Here is an 11215-nt window from a genome sequence, read left to right on the forward strand (position 1 = left end):
GTGTGACACAGCATTTAATCTTCCTTTACCACACTTTTCATAGAATTGTTCAAATTATTTCCATAGAGAAGGGAAAATCCACATTGTTTTACATATTGATAAATACATAGGAACATGCTGATCTGATTTCAGAGAAAGAGGATTTCTACTTGAGAATGACACGGGAGAAAGTTTTGTCTTTTCTTCTCAGAGCTGGAGAGCAGGGAGGTATTCAGGGGGAGAGAGAATATAAGTAAATACAAAATTATCAGTGGGTCAGGAGTCTGCATCTTCAAATCTCCTATGTTTGGAGCAATTTAAGACTTAATTAGGTTGGACCTTTAGAGATAGAAAAGAGCAAAATGTATATGATTTCCTGAACCCTCAGAGGAGAGTTGGCCTGACCTTAGATGCTACACTGATTTTGAAGCATCTAGAGGCATGCTCATTCAGCATTTGAGATAATGTAAGTAAAAGTATTTTGCAAATTTGCGAGTAAATATACATATGAAGTTTTATTCACATACTGTCCTGATTTCAGCAGCAGTACTTCTGACATGATGGGACTCTGAACACCAATGTCCATATGTTGCAAACCTATGGACAAACCCTAAGACCTTTTGTTAAAATTTAATTTTTTACTCCCCCCATTGATTTTTACTTTGAATAATTTCTTACTAACTCTAAAATTCTGTTAGAAAGGATATTAGTAACACTTCCATAGTGCTTACCATGTGCTAGGCATTGTTCTATACCCTTTACATATAGTAACTCGTTTAACCCTCATAACAACTTACGAGGTAAGAGCTGATTGCTCCCATTTCACAGATCAGGAAACTGAGGCACACACAGGTTACTTACCCAAGAACATACAACCAGTAAGTGGCAGAGCCGATTTCCTGAGTGTCGAGCCCCATTCCTCCTCAGTGGGGCAGGGCAGCATGTCCTCTCTACCTCTCTATCTTTCTGCATCTAAATTACTTGCATCTAAACTACTTTCTGCATCTAAACTACTGTTCAAGTCCTGCCTCCCTCTATGGCAAAACACCAAAGCCAGGAGGGAGCTCAGCGGTCTCTCAATTCCCAAAGCATGTTCTGTCACTTCTACTAAACTGGCCCTTCTCTTATTACTGCTTGGTATTGTTACATATATTTGTCATCTGCCCGCAAGTAGTTTTGAGGACAAAAACAAATGGGTCTAAAACTTCCTTATACCATTTCCTCCATGATGCCAAAGCACAGTGCTATCACACAATGGATGCTTAATCAATTCATTCATTTAGTCTACATAAATTCATTCAGTGGCTACAATCTGACAAAAATTCTGTAAGGCAGGCCGAGTGCAGTGGCTCACACTTGTAATTCCAGCACTTTGTGAGGCCAAGGCAGGCAGATCACCTGAGGTCAGAAGTTCAAGACCAGCCTGGCCAACATGGTGAAACCCCATCTCTATTAAAAATACAAAAATTAGCCGGGTATGGTGGCACACGCCTGTAGTCCCAGCTACTCAGGAAGCTGAGGCACAAGAATTGCTGGAACCCAGTAGGCAGAGATTGCAGTGCACCAAGATCGTGCCACTGTACTCCAGCCTGGGCAACAGAGCAAGATTCCATCTCAAAAAAAAAAAAAAAAAAAAAAAAAAAAAAAAAAAAAAAATTTTTGGGGCAGTGGAAATTCAGAGGTAAGAAGAGAGAGTTCCAGAAAATAATCTCTCTGAAGAGTAAATGGTTTTTCCTTTTGTTACAGTAACATGTTTTCCAAACCTCATGAGAAACAATTCAAAAACATAAGAGAGATTGATTAATTACTACTTTCTCAAGTCATTCCATACTTAAAAATGAACACAGTGGTTTATCCTTAACTCTATTCATATGTGATCAACATGTAGCTGCAGTATTTGCCTTTTGGCAAAGAAGTCTGTTCTTAAAAATCTACTGCTGGGCTAAAAACAAATAGAACAACTACATAAAGGCTGATTTCAGCTGGGACTAGATGGGGAATCGATTACCTCTCATCAGAATCAAGTCCATCCACAAAGAACTCTGAAGCTAACTTCTCCTGGAGGAACCGATCCCAGCATTCCTTCTTGGCTTGGGCCAGAGTTCGAAGCATGTCCTTGGAAGTCACTTCCTGATTTAAACCTTTGATTCTTCTTAGCTTCTTCTCTAGAGAGAGAAGTAGAGCTTAATAAGGAAAATGAGTATGACATGAAATTTTAACTAAATCTAAAACTCAAAATACCAACTTAAAAAAATCTCTGATGAGGACATCCACACTCCCTGCCAAAGAGGTCATTTTTGAAGGACAGATAAAAGGGAATTGAACAGTCTTCTTTTTTCCTTCACAGAGTCCTCACCCTGCATTGTATCAAATAAATGTTTAACCCGAGAAAAAGGAAAAGCCATAGGTTCTCATAAATAAATCAATGGCATGTTTTCTTTGCAATCACATAAGCCCAGCAGGTAACTCTCTAAGGAATGGTTGCTTTCCCTGGTTTGACATGTGTATACTACTGTCTTTTTTCAACTCCTTGAAAATAATCTATCAGGAGTAAGTGGTTTTTCTTTTTGTTACAGTAACATGAAGTGGTATCCAAATCTCATGAGAAAGAATGAGAGAAAATGATGAAAGATCCAACGGTTCATTAGGTATTAATATTGACTTGATGAGAATTCAATAAGAGACCTTTAAAATCTCTATGTGTGATTAAATTCTTGATAAAAAGAATCTCCCAACATTTTTAAAGTTGCTCAACTTGTGGCCTGGATGTTGGAGTCTAACAAAAACAAATGTCTTCTAATCCCATGACAGTGCTCCATATGGCTTCTTGATGATAGAGGTTAAATTACTCTTGTTTGCATTTTAACTCTAATTGTCTAACAGATTTCCCCTTTTGAAGAATGCAAGAAAGGACATCACCATTTACCGTCTGCCTTAATTTAGTTTTGCCTTCAACTATAAGTACATAGGTAAATGATGGCATAGTGGGGTGGTGAACATCAAGCTTAGAACCAATAGAAACTATGATTTGCAGTTCTGTTTTCATTTCTAAAAAAGTCACATCAGCTAACACCCACTGATCAAAACAAATACCTTTTGTTCCTGTTATTACCACCGTGAACTCAACCATGTTAAAAAAAACCTGCAGTTGATAAATGTTAAATATTTGCAGGGTTTGTTTTCTCCTTGAGGATATAAAAAGGGTTATCCATAGCATACATTTAAGTTTTTAATTACTGCTGTTATCAGTGGATTCTCTTTGATATAAGTTATTTAGCAATAAAAACAATCTTCATATTGTCTGGCCTCAGTTGTCAAGGTGGAAGGTACTCTTTTGGGCCGGAAAAGGTCCTCCCCTCTCTAAGTATGCTGAGTCCCTGGTCAGGTGTGATTTCAACAGGGCAGGGAGAAATAGGCAGTAACACATCCCTGTCTGCCGCTGTCTCCCAGTCCGTGCCATAGGCAACAGAAATGACTCTTATTTTCTTCAGAGATAAAAACTTCTTTTTTTTTTTTGAGACAGAGTCTCGCTGTCACCCAGGCTGGAGTGCAGTGGCCGGATCTCAGCTCACTGCAAGCTCCGCTTCCCAGGTTTACGCCATTCTCCTGCCTCAGCCTCCCGAGTAGCTGGGACTACAGGCACCCACCACCTCGCCCGGCTAGTTTTTTGTATTTTTTAGTAGAGACAGGGTTTCACCGTGTTAGCCAGGATGGTCTTGATCTCCTGACCTCGTGATCCGCCTGTCTCGGCCTCCCAACGTGCTGGGATTACAGGCTTGAGCCACCTCGCCCGGCCCGAAAACTTCTTAACTGACTTTAGAAAAGATCATTAACTTTCCAAGCCAGTCTTCACTAATCAAAATCATCACTGTCTTCATTAAACTTTTTCTTTCTTTTTTTTTTTTTTGAGATGGAGTCTCGCTCTGTCACCCAGGCTGGGGTGCAGTGGCATGATCTCACTCAGCTCACTGCAAGCTCCGCCTCCTGGGTTCAAGCGATTCTCCTGCCTCAGCCTCCCAAGTAGCTGGGATTACAGGTGCACACCATCACACCTGGCTAATATTTGTATTTTTAGTAGAGACAGGGTTTGTCATGTTGGCCAGGATGGTCTTGAACTCCTGACCTCATGTGATCTGTCCGCCTCGGCCTCCTAAAGTGCTCTCTCTCTTTCTCTTCCTCTGTCTCTTTTTCAACAAGGTCTTGCTCAGTCACCCAGGCTGGAGTGCAGTAGCATGATCACAGCTCATTGTAACCTCGAACAACTGCTAGGCTCAAGCAATCCTCTCACCTCAGCCCCCTGAGTAGCTGAGATTACAGGCATCTACCACTCCAGGCTAATTTTTAAAAATATTTTTGTAAAGACAGTCTCACTATGTTGCCCAGGCTGGTCTCAAACTCTTGGCCTACATGTGATCCTCCCACCTTGGCCTCTCAGAGCGCTGGGATCATAGGTGTGAGCCACGATGCCTGACTTTCATGAAAGTTTCTTAGAAGCCCTCGTCATAGAGCACCAACAAGCCAAGGGATCTGGTTCTTTAGCTTTATCCAATTGCTGCCTCTTCTCCTTATCATCATTAAACAGACGCTTTGGCTACCACATACAGAATTTTCATCCCCTAGGCCATGGCTGCAAGCATTGCTATCCTATCTTTGGTGGCTTCCTGGCAAATTTCACATTACTCCCTATCTTTCTATCACTCCACCTATGTTTTTCTCATATCTTCTTCCTCCAGTACATCATTAACAAAATCCCTTTTGTTTTCACAAGATATTTCTTAGCTATTATGTAAGCTCTCTTCTGACTCTTCTTTCTGTCTTTCCTCAGAAGCTCCTTCTACCTGAATTGCCTTTCCTTCCTCAAAAAATTATTCCCACATTTGCAACTGATCTTCGACAAAGCATACAACAACATAAATTGGGGAAAGGACACCCTATTTAACAAACGGTTCTGGGAAAACTGGCTAGCCACGTATAGAAGAATAAAACTAGATCCCTGTCTCTCACCTTATACAAAAATCAACTCAAGATGGATATGACTTGAAATCTCCAAAATTCTAAAAGAAAACCTAGGAAAAACTCTTCCAGACATTGGCCTAGGCAAAGATTTCTTTTTTTTTTTTTTTGAGATGGAGTCCCGCTCTGTCGCCCAGGCTGAAGTGCAGTGGTACTATCTCGGCTCACTGCAACCTCTGCCTCCCAGGTTCAAGCGATTCTCCTGTCTCAGCCTCCAGAGTAGCTGGGACTACAGGCGTGCGCCACCACGCCCAGCTAATTTTTGTATTTTTAGTAGAGATGGGGTTTCACCATGTTGGCCAGGATGGTCTTGATCTCTTGATGTTGTGATCCACCTGCCTTGGTCTCCCAAAGTGCTGGGATTAAAGGCGTGAGCCACCGCGCCCAGCCTAGGCAAAAAATTTATGACTAAGATCCCAAAAGTAAATGCAACAAAAACAAAAATAAATAAATGGGATCTAATTAAACTAAAAAGCTTCTGTACAGCAAAAGAAATAATCATCAGCATAAACAGACAACCTATGGAATGGGAGAAAGTATTTGCAAACTATGTTATCTAACAAAGGACTAAAATCCAGAATCTACAAGGTGCTCAAACAAATCAGAAAGAAAAAAACAAATAATCCCATCAAAAAGTGGGCAAATGACGTGAATAGACATTTCTCAATGGGATTTGAGAAGATATACAAATGGCTAACAAACATATGAAAAAATGCTCAGAATCACTAATCATCAGGAAAATGCAAGTCAAAATGATGAGATACTACCTTACCCCAGCCAGAATGGCCACTATTAAAAAGTCAAAAAACAATAGATGTTGACATGGATGTGGTAAAAAGAGAATCCTTATACACTGCTGATGGGAATGTAAATCAGTACAATCTCTATGGAAAACATATGGCGATTTCTCAAAGAACTAAGAGTAGATCTACCATTTGATCCAGCAATCCCACTACAAGGTGTTTACCCAAAGGAAAAGAAGTCATTATATCAAAAAGACACCTGCACACATGTTTCACAATTCATAATTGCAAAGATACGGAAGCAACCTAAGTGCCCATCGAGCAATGAGTGGATAAAGAAAATATGGAATATATACACCATAGAAGACTACTCAGCCATAAGAAAGAATAAAATAATGTCTTCTGCAGCAACTTAGACGGAGCTGGAGGCCATTTCCTCTAAGTGAAGTAATTCAGGAATGGAAAACAAAATGCCATACGTTCTCACTTATAAGTGGGAGCTAAGCTATGGGTACATGAAGGTATACAAAGTGGTATATTGGCCAGGCACGGTGGCTCACACCTGTAATCCCAGCACTTTGGGAGGCAGAGGCAGGTGGATCACGAGGTCAGGAGTTCGAGATCACCCTGACCAACATGGTGAAACTCTGTCTCTACTAAAAACACAAAAATTAGCCAAGCGTGGTGGCAGGCGCCTGTAATCCTAGTTACTGAGGAGGCTGAGGCAGCAGAACTGCTTGAACCCATGGGATGGAGGTTGCAGTGAGCCGAGATCGTGCCACTGCACTCCAGCCTGGGCAAAAGAATAAGACTCTGTCTCAAAAAAAAAAAAAAAAAAAAAAAACCAAAAAACGACAAAGCGGTATACCGGACTTTGGAGATTCAGAAGTGGGGAGGTTTGGAGAGGGGTGAAGGATAAAAAACTACACATTGGATACAATGTCCACTACTTGGGTGATGGGTGCACTAAAATCTCAGACTTCGCCACTATACAATTAATCCACATAGCCAAAAATCGCTTGTACAGCAAAAGCTACTGAAGTAAAAAAATTAGGGCCAAGCGCGGTGGCTCATGCCTGTAATCTCAGCACTTTGGGAGGCCAAGGTGGGCCTTACTCCCAGGTTTGGTTTCGTGAAACATGGATGGATCTCATGGTTGTTCCACAATAAAAGGATATTACAATTCTAAAGACTGCCCATCACTGCCCTAGACTGATATTTCCTTTTCTCCTAGCATGGGACAATTTGAATCTCTTTCCTGTGTTTGGAATCTCTCTAGATACTTATACTATGGCCACAGGACAGGATACTGAAAATGTGTTCAGGAAATATTTTTAAAATAAAATGGCTAACAAGAGGCAGAATGAATCTTATGTCAATGTGCTCCCATTCTCAATAATCAATCAATTTATTACGTTTTTCAAACTCTAGCATCAGAAATCACATGTAGCCCTGGGGCCATCACATTTTCTTGCAGGATGGCATAAGGTTTAACACTTTTGTTATTTGAATATATGGGCAACCAACAGTAGGCAAGAGGGTTCTACAGAATGCCAAGAAATCAAACAGCATTTAGATGAACTGGTCAGAAGCAGGAAGTGACAAAAACTGTTTTAAGAGCTGCTTGGCTAGTGGCAGTGGCTCATGCCTGTAATCCCAGAGCTTTGGGAGGCTGAGGTGGGTGGATCACCTGAGGTCAGGCATTTGAGACCAGCCTAGCCAACATGGTGAAATGAAACCCCATCTCTACTAAAAATACAAAAAATTAGCCGGGTGTTGTGCCAGGCGCCTGTAATCCCAGCTACTCAGGAGGCTGAGGCAGGAAAATCGCTTGAACCCGGGAGGCGGAGGTTGCTGTGAGCTAAGATCGCACCATTGCACTCCAGCCTGGGCAACAAGAGTGAAAGTCTCAAAATATTAAACAAAACAAACAAAAAAAAAACCAAGAGAAAAAGATCTGTTCAAGGAAAACGGGGCTGCTTCCCAACAGCCAGCTTGAAACATCCCTTGGAATTATATCTGACAGATACATGTGACAGGAATAACAACACCACAAAAGGCTAAGAAACCGGCGCCGTGGCTCACGCCCGTAATCCCAGCACTTTGGGAGGCTGAGGCAGGCGGATCACGAGGTCAGGAGATCGAGACCATCCTGGCTAACATGGTGAAACCCCGTCTCTACTAAAAATACAAAAAATTAGCTGGGCGTGGCGGCAGGCGCCTGTAGTCCCAGCTACTCAGGAGGCTGAGGCAGGAGAATGGCGTGAACCCGGGAGGCGGAGCTTGCAGTGAGCCCAGATCGCACCACTGCACTCCAGCCTGGGCGACAGAGCAAAAAGAAAATAAAAAAAAGAACAGGAAACCAACTTTGATGTAACAGAACTTCAATATGCTTACCTAGAGCCATCAAACTTACCTAGAGATGCTAAATACACTTCTGAATCCTGCAAGGGAGCCCAAGGCTTTACAGCTGGCTGGACGGCAAAGTCAGCCACCTCCCTCTGGCCTTCACCTTCAGGGTAAGAATCCACAAAGGAGTCTGAGAAGGAATTGTTGGCACCATCTTCTTGGTCAGGATTTGGCAGACAGGAACAAATTTCAGCCCAGAGATCCTGTCCAGATCTTGTGGCTGTAGAGTCAGCGCTCTCAAACATTTTCATTTGGAATCTGCGCTATAAAACAGAAGCTCAAGTGAGCAAGAACTGGCTTTAAGAATACAGCATAAGGTTGGGCACAGTGGTTCACGCTTGTAATCCCAACACCTTGGGAAGCTGAGACAGGCAGATAATTTGAGGCCAGCAGTTCGAGACCAGCCTGGGAAACATGGCAAAATCCCATCTATACTAAAAATACAAAAATTAGACAGGTGTGGTGGCACATGCCTGTAGTCCCAGCTACTCCGGAGGCTGAGGAAGGAGGATCACCTGAGCCCAGAAGATAGAGGCTGCAGTGAGTGGTGATCACGCCACTGCACTCCAGCCTGGGTGACACTGAGAGACTCTGTCTCATAAATAAATAAACAAAATAAAAATAAAAATAGAATTCCTGGCCGGGTACAGTGGCTCACGCCTGTAATCCCAGCACTTTGGGAGGCCGAGGCGGGCGGATCAGGAGGTCAGGAGATCGAGACCATCCTGGCTAACACAGTGAAACCCCATCTCTACTAAAAATACAAAAAATTAGCCGGGCGTGGTGGCGAGTGCCTTTAGTCCCAGCTACTCGGAAGGCTGAGGCAGGAGAATCGCCTGAATCCGGGAGGCGGAGCTTGCAGTGAACGTGAACCAAGATCCCGCCACTGCACTCTAGCCTGGGTGACAAAGAGAGACTCCGTCTCAAAAAAAAAAAAAAAAAAAAAAAAAAAAAAGGAATTCCTACAAGCCATACACAAAAGGCAGATACTGTGATTCCGCTTATATAAGGTACCTGAGTAGTCAAATTCATAGATACAGAAAATAGGCTGGTGGGAGCTGGGAGGTAGAAAGAATGGGGAGTTACTGTTTAATGGGTACACAGTTTCAGTTTGGGAAAATGAAAAAGTTCTGGAGATGCATGGTGGTTATGGTTGCACAACAATATGAACACCACTGAATCATACACACAAAAATAGTTAAAATGGTCAATTTTGGCCGGGCGTGGTGGCTGACGCCTGTAATCCCAGCACTTTGGGAGGCCAAGGCCGGTGGATCATGAGTTCAGGAGATCGAGACCATCCTGGCTAACACGGTGAAACCCCATCTCCACTAAAACTACAAAAAAAAAAAAAAAAAAAAAAAAATTAGCCAGGCGTGGTGGCGGGCGCCTGTAGTCCCAGCTACACGGGAGGCTGAGGCAGGAGAATGGCGTGAACCCGGGGGGCGGAGCTTGCAGTGAGCCACTGCAAGCCCAATTTTATGCTGCATGTTAATTTTATGCTACATGTATTTTAACACACACACAAACACACGAATCTCTAGGGCATTTCCAGTGTGGACAACCAGCCTGCACTTTTCTCCAAAGATCTCCAAAATGCAACAGTTCTATCCCCAGTCAATTAAATTCTTTTTTCTTTTTTTTGGTTTTTTTTTTTTTTTTGAGACTTGAGACTCTGTCGCCCAGGCTGTAGTGCAGTGGCGCTACAGATGAAGATCCTGGTTGTAAAAAGTGTCTGTCAGAGAGTACTGTCACAATGCAAGGGCTATGTGCTCAGCGCATGCAGTTCAGCCATATGCCTCACGTTCTTATTTTAATACAAACACTGAAAGGTAGGTATTCTCACCATTTTACAGATGAAAAAACAGGTTCAGAAGGGTAATTTGCTCCAGGGCACATTATTGATATGTGGGGAATCCTTGAATGGAAACCAGATCTGTACTGCTCCAGAATCCATGTTTTTATCAAATACTATCCTGCCTGTTTGGAAAATTTAACGAAATCAGCCCAAGCAAGGGCAGGTAGGAAAAGCTACGCAAAGAGCCCGGAGGCTTTTATAACTATCTAGGCATATAGTATAGGCTGACACCTTCTTTCAAGAGGGGACTTAGAGATCAGGAAGGCTGCCTGAGGCAAGGTCTCAATAAAGCCAGGAGACAGAGCACAGCCAGCGTAAAGGCCGGAAGTAAAAGGGACAGATATGCGACGGCGGTCCTGGGTGAACTGATGTCTACGGCTACAATGAACCCCCAACCCGAAGTCGTCTGAAGCCACCCAAAACCAAAACGTCGTTCACACCAGAGTCCCGCATGGCCCCTTACCCCAGGGCAAGGCGTCCAGAACCGCGCAGGAAATTCCGGCGTCCAGATCCCAGGCCTCAGTCGCTCAGGTCTCTAGGGCTGTCTGGATGGGATGAATCAGGTCCCAAGGCCTCTATGTGGTATTCCAGGGCCGGGCCAGAGTGGGAGATCCAAAACGCTGGGCACCCCAGCCCCTCCTCACTTACCGCAACAGCTGCCCAGTAAACGCTTGGCTCAGCTCTGTCGCCTGCAGCCAGGAGGAAATCGGGAGGGGCGGAGTCACCTGGTGACGAGCCCAGGAGTCCTCCAACTACCTTCCCACCCGACGATGTTCTGTGCGTCGATTGGTCGAGAGGAGTTCAGCGGGGTGAAGAAGTGAGGAGCAGCAAGAGGCGAACGGTGGGCAGGGCTCTGGTTGCCGGGAAACGGTGAAGTCACGTGTCCCGAGCATTGCCCCTCCTCCCCTCCCGAGGGCCGGGTTGATTTCTTGTAGATCCAGGGTTCCAGTCCCTGCTTGGATAGGGAAGTCCAGTTTCCAAGACTTTTGACTTTTCCTGGTCGCCAGAGCCAGTTCACCTCCTCCACAATTCTCTCTGCCGGTGTTTTGTCTTCTAAAAATTTCACCCCTTCGTTACCCAAGTTAGAGCACTTCCGCGGCTCTTTCCGTACTCTCCCAGGAGACCCATGTCTCATTCATCAAATTATGAAGCTTTCCTTTATTCATTTAGTCAGTAGATACCAAGTTCCTGCTTTGTTCTAAGCATAGTGTTA

At 43.6% G+C, this 11215-nt stretch overlaps 1 protein-coding gene across 8 annotated transcripts in view; it reads right to left on the reverse strand.

Moving 5' to 3' along the window:
• Positions 1 to 10740, reverse strand: part of CCDC32 (coiled-coil domain containing 32) — a 34058-nt gene extending 23318 nt beyond the window's left edge. Inside the window, exons 1-3 of one of the 8 annotated variants that reach the window (XM_038009835.2) lie at positions 10651 to 10740; positions 8152 to 8407; positions 1988 to 2144 (exon numbers count right to left, since the gene is read on the reverse strand). In XM_038009835.2, the coding sequence (XP_037865763.1) occupies positions 1988 to 2144; positions 8152 to 8395 (401 nt within the window). In that variant the 5' untranslated portion in view covers positions 8396 to 8407; positions 10651 to 10740. Of the gene's footprint in view, positions 1 to 1983; positions 2145 to 8151; positions 8408 to 10465 lie in introns of those variants that run through there. The other 7 variants (XM_038009834.2, XM_038009836.2, XM_008017019.3 and 4 more) reach the window with 7 other exon arrangements.
• Between the last annotated feature and the right edge of the window lie 475 nt (positions 10741 to 11215).

This window comes from Chlorocebus sabaeus, chromosome 26 (genome assembly GCF_047675955.1).
Source record: "Chlorocebus sabaeus isolate Y175 chromosome 26, mChlSab1.0.hap1, whole genome shotgun sequence".
Classification (NCBI taxonomy): domain Eukaryota; kingdom Metazoa; phylum Chordata; class Mammalia; order Primates; family Cercopithecidae; genus Chlorocebus; species Chlorocebus sabaeus.